Source organism: Schistocerca americana, chromosome 1 (genome assembly GCF_021461395.2).
Source record: "Schistocerca americana isolate TAMUIC-IGC-003095 chromosome 1, iqSchAmer2.1, whole genome shotgun sequence".
Classification (NCBI taxonomy): domain Eukaryota; kingdom Metazoa; phylum Arthropoda; class Insecta; order Orthoptera; family Acrididae; genus Schistocerca; species Schistocerca americana.
Window position 1 is genome coordinate 851,481,588 of NC_060119.1, and position 13,383 is coordinate 851,494,970.

The window sequence follows — 13,383 nt, forward strand, 5'->3', positions numbered from 1 at the left end:
TGTTTTCATCACGTAATGGAAACCCCGGATGGAATAATGACAATATTATGAAAAGCATAGCTATTCACCATATAGTGAAGATGCTGATTCGCAAATAGGCACAACAAAAAGACTGTCAAACAAGCGAGCTTTCGGCCCGAAAAGCCCTCATCGGATTCAGACTAATCCCCCCCCCCTCCCCCAACACACACACACACACACACACACACACACACACACACACACACACACACACACACACACACACGCTCATGCAAATGCAACTCACATACACACAACCACCATCTCTGGCTGCCAAGGCCAGACTGGCCTCGGCATCAGAGACAGTGTTCATGTATGTGAGAGGTGCGTGCGTGCATGCACACGCACCTGATTCCAATGAAGGTCTTGTTGACCGAAAGCTTACTTGTTTGACAGTCTTTTTTGTTATGCATATTTGCGACTCAGCATCACCGCTATATGGTGAGTGGTAATCTGTCCTTTTCATAGTGTTGTCATAACTTCATCACACATTTGCATTCATTGCAGTTCTCCAATGACACGATTAACTTTGGGTGAACTAAACTGCAGGAAACATTACTTGGGACCCCGAAGATGTTCATGCTGACTTTAGGGGTAGGGATAATATCTTACAATGATGCTTTTCTAGTTTGCTGCTGTTGGGAGGAAGAGGTAAACAATGTGTGGCCTACAGTTAGAGAGAAGAGGGAATCTTTTTGTTGGGGGTGGGGTGTGGGAGCCTGTTCACAGCACCATCACAGATGGTAAAATTGCTGGTATTAGATATGAAAAATTGTAAACAGATATTCCCTGTGAGATTAGAAGGCAACTGATGTCTATATAGTTCTTCTGAGGTCTTTTACATACACATGTAACTCATTGTGCTTATTAACTATTGCTACTTTTTTAAATTGCCACAGTTAAATCTGGCTAAATGTATAAAAAGGAAAATTCAGTTTGAAATGAAAGGAAGACTGGGGAGTACTTACCTCCAGGAGTTTCCGTTTTACACATAATATTTTGATGACCAACCCATACATCGTCTTCAGAAGCTACAAGCTGTTCTATTGTGTGTTTTCACTGTCTGGACTCCAACAAGATTATGAACTCTAATTGATTTTGCACTGTTGTTTAAACCTTTGTTTGATCCCCAACACTGGCCATGCTGTTTGATGGTTGAAAACAAAGGAGTCTGATTGGAGCCCAGGCAGCATTGCTCACAGCACTTGAAGATTATGACTCGGTCATACATCGAAATATTGTACATAAAATGAAAAACAACTCAGCTGAACATCTAGAAGCACACCATTAATCAATCATGCCAACAAAACCTAAGATATCGCATCACTTCAGTAATGGAAGAAGATCTTCCGCAATGTCTGCTTCACAGTATGCTGACTTGCTGACTTTCCGAACAACGTACTGAGATGAACAAGTTGTACACATGTTCACTAAAATCAAACATTATCCTGTATTAACACACCAGCAGTCATTAGGATTATGTTTGACATGAATTTCTTCAGCTGCTCTTCCCCTACTCTTCGTCCCACACCCCACCTCCTTCCTGCCCTCATTCACCCCACCCAACAAAACCACTCAACCCTGTCAAAATGTATTTCTGGAACATTTTATTCAAGTTCTCTGTCTTGTTTATGTACCTTTGAGCGACTGAACATCTCCATTATTTGGCGAGTTATCTTTATTCCTTCAAACTTTTCATTACTACAGTCATAATTCTCATATCAGCGAAGGCAGGTGCTGACAGGTATATTACTGAACCATCAGTTGCTAAAAAATAGACACGTAAATTATTTGCAGATGGAAACATTGGTGGAAGTAATCTGTGGAAAGATCAGTTTGGGTTCTGGAGAAACGTAAGACCATAGTAGGCAATATCTACCTCATCACTGACCTTAGAAAGTAAACTGAAGAAAGGCATTTGTGGATTTAGAAGAGAAAAAAACTAAGCCTTTGATAGTGTTGACTGAAACACTCTCTTAGCGATTCTGAAGGTAGCATAGATGAAGTACAGGGAGCAAAAGGTTATCTATAACTTAAAAGAAAAACTGGACTGCAGTTATGAAGAGTCAAAGACATGAAAAGGAGGCTAGATTAGTTATGCAGAGGTGAAGAGACTCAGCTGTATCAGAGCAGGGTTGACCAAAACAATAAGAAATCTTGTATGAGTAGAAACACAACATTTTGGGCATGATCATTGTATCTAGGAACTAATAGATGCTTTTGTCTGAATTACAGTGTCTAGGTAGAAGTGCACTTTTGATGTCAGCAGTATTTACATACTGTGTAGGTGTTGATAACAGGAAAATGAATCATGGGAAGTGAAGACGGTTGATTATGAATCATATGCAGATAGCCAATGACATTGTGTTTTTTCATTTTATTCTCTTTGTAAACAAATCCCAGCAATTTAAGCTGTGCTACTAGATTCCTGCGTAACAACACACTTGAAGATCTAATAAACTAGCATCTTCCACCAAAAAAAAAAAAAATTTACATTTGGTGATTATCTTTTCTTTACCTACTCTATACTATCATGACTCCGGACAATTGCAGAATATATTAGTATCTAAAACGTTTTTGCTTCTTTGAAACCTAATACTACTGTGCTAATTACACATAATATATATTTTAAATTCCTACAAGACAAATAAAGCACACATTACTAACAAAACAAACAAAAAAAGTGAGAAACGATATTCTCATTGAATATTGACATCTGTGTCGTCATGACACAAACAAAATACAAGCTAACTATAACTGAAAGAAATGGTGTGTGAATTTTTAATTGTATATCAACATCTGACTCAAGATTGGCAGCCTTCATTTCATTTATTACCAGCACCTACACAGTATGTAAAAAGTGCCGTCACCATAAGAGCAGTTTAACCCAGTGTCTATCTTGTACTGTGTGTCTGATGTGTTCTGTGATTGATTTATTTAGCATTGTTATTTTTAAAATTAATTCCTCTGTTTTAGCTGATGGGTAAACAGGACATTCCAGCAACATTGCTTCCAGGAAAATCAAGTGGTGGCCCATCAGACTCTTCAGAAGAATTTCTTAGACTTCCATCAGCACCTAGCACTGTGCAGCAGCAATTTGGTTTGATACGAGACCCTAGACCAGGTATTTTTTTTTTTTTTTTTTAATGTCAAAGGTATATGTGTTTCCGTGAACATGTAGCTGTGAACAAAATAGCAATTAATTTATCCAGATTGGGCTTTTGATGATGGTGATATGAAATGTTTTCATAGTTTTGAGGCGTACTACAAATATATGCGGCTTTTCGCGGATGATGCTGTAGTATACAGAGAAGTTGCAGCATTAGAAAATTGTAGCGAAATGCAGGAAGATCTGCAGCGGATAGGCACTTGGTGCAGGGAGTGGCAACTGACCCTTAACATAGACAAATGTAATGTATTGCGAATACATAGAAAGAAGGATCCTTTATTGTATGATTATATGATAGCGGAACAAACACTGGTAGCAGTTACTTCTGTAAAATATCTGGGAGTATGCGTGCGGAAGGATTTGAAGTGGAATGGTCATATAAAATTAATTTTTGGTAAGGCGGGTACCAGGTTGAGATTCATTGGGAGAGTGCTTAGAAAATGTAGTCCATCAACAAAGGAGGTGGCTTACAAAACACTCGTTCGACCTATACTTGAGTATTGCTCATCAGTGTGGGATCCGTACCAGATCGGTCTGACGGAGGAGATAGAGAAGATCCAAAGAAGAGCGGCGCGTTTCGTCACAGGGTTATTTGGTAACCATGATAGCGTTACGGAGATGTTTAATAAACTCAAGTGGCAGACTCTGTAAGAGAGGCGCTCTGCATCGCTGTGTAGCTTGCTCGCCAGGTTTCGAGAGGGTGCGTTTCTGGATGAAGTATCGAATATATTGCTTCCCCCTACTTATACCTCCCAAGGAGATCACGAATGTAAAATTAGAGAGATTAGAGCGCGCACGGAGGCTTTCAGACAGTCGTTCTTCCCGCGAACCATACGCGACTGGAACAGGAAAGGGAGGTAATGACAGTGGCACGTAAAGTGCCCTCCGCCACACACCGTTGGGTGGCTTGCGGAGTATAAATGTAGATGTAGATATATGATTAATGGCTTGTTAACCACCTGTAGCAGCTCTTAAAAGGACTTGATCTTGTACCAATTCTGCAGCATCTCTCTATGTGTGAAATAAGTATTGTTAACCAAGCAGCTCATTGCACGAGAATACAGAATGTGAATACAGGTGAAATTTACCACAAAGCAAGCTGGATTCTTTCAAAACCCATTCTGCCAGCTTCTAGTGTGACTGGGTTGAACACAATGGACTTCACACATTGTGCAGAGAAACTCAGCAATGCCAGCTGGTGAAGACAACACAGCCATTATTTTGGAATAAGCAAACTACCACACACGTTTTTGTGATGCTTGAGGAGGACACATAATGGACATTGCTGTGAAACCCAATATCAAGATTAATGAGTTACACATCAGTGCTTGTGAAGCAGTCATCACTAGAAGATGATGGTATTAATAAACTTCCTCAGGTGCCTAAACCACACATGCTTTGAGTTGCCCAAACTATATAAAAGAGGAATGCCCCTTCAGTTCATCGTGAACAGTGGCTTGCTAACTTACAGTCTGGCTAAAAACCTGACTTGTTTATCTATCTAGAATACAGTCAGTTTCATCAGCTGAATTAAATGTCTCTCTATCACGGATGGTGATACAGCTGTGTGTTCTCAGTGTTTACATGTAGTCCTATAATCAACTACATGGACCTCCTTTCCCAGTTCCTTGGCAGTACAGTTGTCAGACTGTTGTAGGCACATCTAGATGTTATCATATTTCTTATATGGCAGACAGTATTTTAGTCAGATGTACAGTGTTACAATGGGAAATCTTCCAACTCCATCCAAAACAAACCATTTTATGGATAAAATTTGAGGAAGCTGCCTTAGTAAAGGGTTCAACAAGCCTAATTGTTTTTTTGTGCTCAGTCTTTTGCAGTGGCTCTCCTGAATAAGTGTTTTCAAGCTGTGTCATTACCAGTAACAAGATGATTTTATTTCTTATTGCTTTTGTCACTAAGTTGACAACACTTTTTTAGCTTGGTTTGATGGGAATGATAATTTGTGGACTCTTTGGAACACTTGAATGACATTCAGAATCACAGTGCAGGTAGAGACAGATGGTGTCTTACCCTTCCATGACATCTTTGTCTGCCAATTGTGTATACAGTAAATCATCACATACGTGAATGTGGTTACAACGTCGCCAAATTTTTGATGTCATTTTTGCTGAGGTGCATAAGCAGAACATTTCTCAAGAAAAGAGCAAGAATCTTTAGTTTTTGCCATTTTGTAGCTGACTGGCGGGAAAGATTAGCTTTTTCCTGAATAGAGAATACTAAATCAATCTTCAGGTACATTGCAAAAATATGACAGCTTATGAGACCTGTGAAGATTTGTAGTTTTCAAAACAATTGTCTAAATAAGACATCCTGTAAGTGCGGCTACTATTACATGAAACAAATGGTGCGTGCTGTATAGAGCAGTTCAAGATAGAACATAAGACATATTTATGGTTATGCTTTATCAAGAAACCAGCCATGGCAGAACAAGCTTTAAAAATGGATACCAAATAGCATTTGATGACACATCTATCATTATGAGGATGAACTGTTTCTCCAAACACTCTCATAATGTTTAGAATTTGGGTATCAAAAGGTTGAAGCAAGCATGACAAATGTAGAATATAAATATTGCCGTATTTAGTAATATGACTGAGGACCAGTGACCTCACAGCTTACAGCACAGCTCCAATAAAAGGATAAGACAATCAAAAGCACTGCTGTCAGTTAGTACCTGACGGTGTCTGCGGAGTACATGACAAAAAGATGTTATTGAAAGTTAAAGAAGATTTTTATTAAGGATATGTGATGTTTGATGACATTTTTAGAGAAACCAGTGCAGGCAGAAATGTATACGTACTGGAAAGTGGGAGAAATGTAGTTTCAGATGCTGTCTTCACTCTTCCAAAACAATAGATTTTCATATTATGAATATAAATATAGTGTGGAGTTACTCTTTTGTCATCAAAATATTTGTAATAAAGGCCTGTTCCAATCCACCCCTTCTCTCTCTCTCTCTCTCTCTCTCTCTCTCTCTCTCTCTCTCTCTCTCTCTCTCTCTCTCTCTCTCTCTCTTTCTCAAAGAATACCTCAGATCCCCACATTAATCTGTTCCTCAGTGAGAAACAATGTGCTATACACAATTTTGTGTCAACTAGGATTGGCTGGACCAGCTGTATATGTAAATATTTCTGAATCAAGTAATGAGCACCATAGTGTGGCAAGGAGGAAGAATTGAAAGGTGTTTGTACTGAAGGAAAGTGCTGTATATTTAGTTGTTTTCACAGACTTAATTACAGATCTATGTTTGCTGCCACATAATACTAATGCAGGTGTAGATGCCATTACATGTTGATTGGGTTATTTCTCCTGCTATATGTGTTTAAACAATGAAAAATCCGTGTTGCGATATGAACTATATAAGGAGAAAAAGGTAGATTGCTACTCATCATGAAGTTGACACATTGAGTTGCAGACTGACACAATGAGAAGATTGTTATGTACTTATCTTTCTTTTCGTTGTGCCTGTCTGCAACTTAACATGTTATGTTTATGGCGAGTAGCAATTTATCCATTTTCTTATTTCATAGAGACAGTCACTTCCATGGATGAGATCGGGAGGGGGGGAAACTAGCTTTGTGCTTCCTTCTATAGCTATTTAAAGGGTCTTCCATTGCCCAAATCCTTTTGCAATATTCGCTTAGTTGATGTTTCAGGTACTGCAGCCATTGAGGTCATCTTGAATCTGACACATTTGGCTTTTCCTTAACACTGGCCACTTTTGCTGCAATATTGTGCTCACTTCACACATTACATTGTGTTCTTGTGGCTTCTGGTCATGTAGACTGAAATCCTGCCCAAACTTGACCACAGTGCGGTCTGAATAGAGAAACAGTGGTGGCAACACAATTTTCTGGTGAACAAACAATAAGCACCCACAACTGACCTGCCACATTGACAATTTTTTTTAATGATCTCTAAATTTTCAAGAAGCGTGAGTTGCTGCATGATGAAACTGCAAATTGTACTGTGTATTTTCACACCTGTAAGCACATAAAAAATATTAGAAACAGCAAATAACGGTTTTGGAAAGTATCACTCTTAATGAAAAACATTTTACTATATGAGAACCTGTAAGTGGAAAACTACTTACATGTCATGAGTGCACTTTAGTGAACTATATATTTTACTTAGAGCTCTAATGTTTTCTAATAAGTAGATTTCACCCATAAAGTGTGATTCTGACCTGTGAAAGACCAATCTATGCTCACCACAAACTTTTCCTGGCCTCTGTTTGTTTCCTACCGATGATTCTTTACATGTAGGAATAAGTAATCTTTTTTTTTCCCCAGGATGTGGAATGTGATGGTTCAGGGTATCCACAACTGTAGCAATTAATTGAAAACAAATCACAGAACCAATTGCAGCTTTGTTTTTTAACACTACAGTCAGTTTCAGCCACCAAGGTAATTCCAAATGGCTATCTGAATAAAAAATACATAACTATGTTAAAAATCAAGGTAGAATTGGAAAACTTGCATAAAAAGAGAAAGTAACAACAAACATGGCCAAGACAAGACACCATAGTATGAACCACTTAATGTAAAACAAATAATATTGTATAGCAACTTGTCGAAATTTAAATAATGTATTAAATTAACACGCATTGCATCATGGAGGTACACAGGTGCAGGCAGATGAGACATGTTAATAGGCATTGTTTAAATAGGGGTGGGGCAGGTTCCAAGGAGGCCCTGTAGAGGAATCCATTTCCAAACGCATTACGATTCATACTAAATTAGCTGTTGACGCAATAAAAGCTAATAGGAGTCTGTAAGCTAAGGTTACAGTCAGAGCAACTAAAATCATTTCTAATGATATAGATGCAAAGGCAGTTTTTAATCACCTATGCATAATTTGCAGTAGTATTAATTGTAAACTGTGTCTTGATAAAATTCAAATAACCAAATCTGTTAAAGGTAATAAAATTGTTGTTGTTCATGAAAAGGAACGCACTTCTAAGGCACACATCTTTTTCACATGGAAGTAACATCATCAAGATTAAGTCTGCTCCCACTGATAAGTTACAAGTAGAAATTAGAAAGATAATTGAAGATTCTAATTTTGCTTATTAAGTTTGAAAAGAAGTCACTCAAACTAAAGAATTTGTAATGATGTAATAAATCAGTGAAGTAAAGGCAATCGCTGAGAAACTAGTGTGTGATATCTTTGCCTCTGTGAATTTTTGTCAGCTTTTTTTGTACTTTCCATGCAATGGGTAGCTATTGAATGGTTCTCATTTTGTATGTTCATGGAGGAGTGCAAAATAAATTGCTTTTATTCGCCTGTATCACCATTCTTAATGTGGCTAGTGTTCCCACAAGCTGTAACCCAACAAAAACTACGAATAATGGGCCAGAACATCAACTATGAACCTATAATGCTGGTTGCCACAGATGTGTTTCACTGTGGCAGTGATTGATGGTTTGGACAGTGTGAATACCAATCTTCACTCTCAGACAACTCTGACCAATGGAAATTCTGTGACATTACCGGGTTTTGTGCAGCCTACAAGCATTCCACCTGTTTGCTGCATTGCATAACCCACTCCGCGTAGAGAAGCTGCAATACCGCTGTACATGCCGGTTCTGTGGTGCTGAATGTTGGAACTTTTGCTTACTGCTTATGGCATGTGTGATAACTTATACTTAACATTGGCACATTGGAAATTCAGATCTTACTATGGTCGTTAGACTTTATTCGTGCCACGTCCCCCAACTTTGTACAAATATCAATACGTCAAAAGCAATGCACTTCCACAAGTACGTAAATTGTATATCTACACATTCTACTGGTCCTAAACAATGAGGTAATCAGTGATATATCACCCTCAGAATTTGGGCATCCTCTTCAGATGTTAGTTACAAAAGCTAAAGTTTCTGTTGCAACCCTGCATCAGGTGTGGTTTAACCAATTAATGTTTGCCATTAAAACTGCCCTGATTTCCAACAACAGGATTGACATGTCTTCACAGTTGAAAGTTGCTGACAAAGTGCACAGCATTTTGCATAATGGCATCGCGGATATGTCATCTCAATCGTTTGATGGTATATCATTGCTGGATTCACTCAAGGCTACAAGGTAACAGTAGTTCCCACTAGATGAGCAGATCCGCTCACTGCACCAAGACCTAGGCAATCTCATCTACATCTACATGGATATTCTGCAAATCACATTTAAGTGCATGGCAGAGGGTTCATTGAACCACCTTCACAATTCTCTATTACTCTAATCTCGTATAGGGGGTGCAAAGAACGAACACACGTATCTTTCTGTACAAGCTCTGATTTCCCTTATTTTATCATGGTGATCATTTCTCCCTATATAGGTCAGTGTCAACAAAATATTTTCGCTTTCAGAGGAGTAAGTTAGTGATTGGAATTTTGTGAGAAGATTCCATCGCAACGAAAAATGCCTTTGGTTTAATGGTGTCCAGCCCAAATCCTGTATCATTTCAGTGACACTCTCTCCCATATTTCGGAATAATACAAAATGTGCTGCCTTTCTTAGAACTTTTTCGATGTGCTCTGTCAATCTTATCTGGTAAGGATCCCACACTGCGCAACAGTATTCTAAAAGAGGACGGACAAGCATAGTGTAGGCAGTCGCCTTAGTTGATCTGTTACATTTTCTAAGTGTCCAGCCAATATAATGCAGTCTTTGTTTAGTCTTCCCCACAACATTTTCTGTGTGTTCCTTCTCCTTCCAATTTAAGTTGTTCATAATTGTAATACCTAGATATTTAGTTGAATGTACTTCCTTTAGATTTGACTGATTTATCGTGTAACTGAAGATTAAATGGATTCCTTTTAGCACTCATGTGGATGACCTCACACTTTTCATTAGTTAGGGTCAACTGCCAATTTTTGCACCATTCAGATATCTTTTCTAAATCATTTTGCAATTTGTTTTTATCTTCTGATGACTTTATTAGTCGATAAACAACAGCGTCATCTGCAAACAACAAAGATGGCTGCTCAGATTGTCTCCCAAATCATTTATACAGATAGGAACAGCAAAGGGCCTATAACACTACCTTGGGGATCGCCAGAAATCACTTCTGTTTTACTCGATGACTTTCCCTCAATTACTAAGAACTGTGACCTCTCTGACAGAAAATCACGAATCCAGTCACACAATTTCACTACAAGCTGCCTCTGTGGTCAGTGTCAAAAGCGTTCTGGAAATCCGGAAATACAGAATCAATCTGAAATCTCTTGTCAATAGCACTCAACACCTAATGCGTATAAAGAGCTAGTTGTGTTTTGCAAGAACATTGTTTCCCAAATCCATGTTGACTGTGTGTCAATGAACCATTTTCTTCAAGGTAATTCATAATGTTCGAACACTATATATGTTCCAAAATCCTGCTGAATTTTGACGTTAATGATATGGGCCTGTAATTTAGTGGATTACTCCTACTATCTTTCTTGAATATTGATATGAGGTGTGCAACTTTCCAGTCTTTGAGTACTGATCTTTCGTCGAGCGAATGGTTGTGTATGATTGTTAAGTATGGAGCTAAGGCATCAACATACTTCGAAAGGAACCTAATTGGTATAGTGTCTGGACCAGAAGACTTGCTTTTATGAAGTGATTTAAGTTGCTTCACCACTCAAAGGATATTTACTTCTACGTTACTCATGTTGGCAGCTGTTCTTGATTCGAATTCTGGAATATTTACTTCATCTTGTTTGGTGAAGGCTATGTTTACTATTTCTGCTTTTGCAGCACTGCCTTCGATAGTATCTCCATTGCTATCACGCGGAGAAGGCATTGATTGTGTCTTGCCGCTAACATACTTCACTTACGACCAGAGTTCTGTGCTAAATTTCAAGCTTCTGTAAAAAGATAGCAAATCTTCAGGATTTTGCATCTGTTTAACTTTGGCATGTTTGTTTCGTTATTTCTGCAACAGTGTTCTGGGCCATTTTTGCATCAAGTAGGATCAGCTCCGCTGTTTGTTAATGCGTTTGGTATAAATCTCTCAATTGCTGTCGATACTACACTCCTGGAAATGGAAAAAAGAACACATTGACACCGGTGTGTCAGACCCACCATACTTGCTCCGGACACTGCGAGAGGGCTGTACAAGCAATGATCACACGCACGGCACAGCGGACACACCAGGAACCGCGGTGTTGGCCGTCGAATGGCGCTAGCTGCGCAGCATTTGTGCACCGCCACCGTCAGTGTCAGCCGTTTTGCCGTGGCATACGGAGCTCCATCGCAGTCTTTAACACTGGTAGCATGCCGCGACAGCGTGGACGTGAACCGTATGTGCAGTTGACGGACTTTGAGCGAGGGCGTATAGTGGGCATGCGGGAGGCCGGGTGGACGTACCGCCGAATTGCTCAACACGTGGGGCGTGAGGTCTCCACAGTACATCGATGTTGTCGCCAGTGGCCGGCGGAAGGTGCACGTGCCCGTCGACCTGGGACCGGACCGCAGCGACGCACGGATGCACGCCAAGACCGTAGGATCCTACGCAGTGCCGTAGGGGACCGCACCGCCACTTCCCAGCAAATTAGGGACACTGTTGCTCCTGGGGTATCGGCGAGGACCATTCGCAACCATCTCCATGAAGCTGGGCTACGGTCCCGCACACCGTTAGGCCGTCTTCCGCTCACGCCCCAACATGGTGCAGCCCGCCTCCAGTGGTGTCGCGACAGGCGTGAATGGAGGGACGAATGGAGACGTGTCGTCTTCAGCGATGAGAGTCGCTTCTGCCTTGGTGCCAATGATGGTCATATGCGTGTTTGGCGCCGTGCAGGTGAGCGCCACAATCAGGACTGCATACGACCGAGGCACACAGGGCCAACACCCGGCATCATGGTGTGGGGAGCGATCTCCTACACTGGCCGTACACCACTGGTGATCATCGAGGGGACACTGAATAGTGCACGGTACATCCGAACCGTCATCGAACCCATCGTTCTACCATTCCTAGACCGGCAAGGGAACTTGCTGTTCCAACAGGACAATGCATGTCCGCATGTATCCCGTGCCACCCAACGTGCTCTAGAAGGTGTAAGTCAACTACCCTGGCCAGCAAGATCTCCGGATCTGTCCCCCATTGAGCATGTTTGGGACTGGATGAAGCGTCGTCTCACGCGGTCTGCACGTCCAGCACGAACGCTGGTCCAACTGAGGCGCCAGGTGGAAATGGCAAAATGGCATGGCAAGCCGTTCCACAGGACTACATGCAGCATCTCTACGATCGTCTCTATGGGAGAATAGCAGCCTGCATTGCTGCGAAAGGTGGATATACACTGTACTAGTGCCGACATTGTGCATGCTCTGTTGCCTGTGTCTATGTGCCTGTGGTTCTGTCAGTGTGATCGTGTGATGTATCTGACCCCAGGAATGTGTCAATAAAGTTTCCCCTTCCTGGGACAATGAATTCAAGGTGTTCTTATTTCAATTTCCAGGAGTGTATTTCTTTGAATTCAGGCCACATCTGGTCTACACCAATATTACTGATTTGGAAGGAGTGGAGATTGTCTCTCAGGAAGGCATCAAGTGAATTTTATGTGCTTTTTTGAGTAGGTATATTTTTCGTTTATTTTTGGAGGATTTGGGAATTACGATATACGATCTTGCTATGACAATCTGGTGTTCACTGATCCTTGTATCTGTTTTGATGCTCATTATCAACTCAGGATTATTTGTTGCTAAGAGGTCAAGTGTGTTTTCACAACTGTTTCCTATTCGCATGAGCTCATGAGCTAACTGCTCGAAATAATTTTCAAAGAATGTGTTTTGCACAATTTCGGATGATGTTTTATGCATACCTCCAACATATCGAGGGTAAATTAGTCACCACCAGCTATAATTGTGTGTGTCGGATACATATTTGAAATCAAACTCAAGTTTTCTTTGAACCTTTCAGCGACTGTATCATCCGAATTGGAAGGTCAGTAAAAGGATGCAATTATTCTTTTATTCTGTTTGCTAACAATGACCTCTGCCCATACTAACTCACAGGAACTATCTACTTCAATTTCACAACAAGATAAACTACTTCTAACTGCACCAAATACACCACCGGCAGCTGTGTTTAGTCTATCCTTTCGCAACACCGTTAGGTTCTTCAAAAAAAATTTCGACTGAGCTTATCTCTGGCTTTAGCCAGCTTTTTTTACCATGCATGTTGCCGTTGGTGAGGA

General features: G+C 40.4%; 1 protein-coding gene across 6 annotated transcripts in view; it reads left to right on the plus strand.

Moving 5' to 3' along the window:
- The window catches only part of LOC124613348 (motile sperm domain-containing protein 1-like), a 56,709-nt gene that overhangs the window by 10,231 nt on the left and 33,095 nt on the right, over positions 1–13,383 (plus strand). For all 6 annotated transcript variants that reach the window (XM_047142086.1, XM_047142048.1, XM_047142056.1 and 3 more), the window contains one exon: positions 2,998–3,145. In XM_047142086.1, coding sequence (XP_046998042.1) covers positions 2,998–3,145 — 148 coding nt within the window. The remainder of the gene's footprint in view (positions 1–2,997; positions 3,146–13,383) is intronic.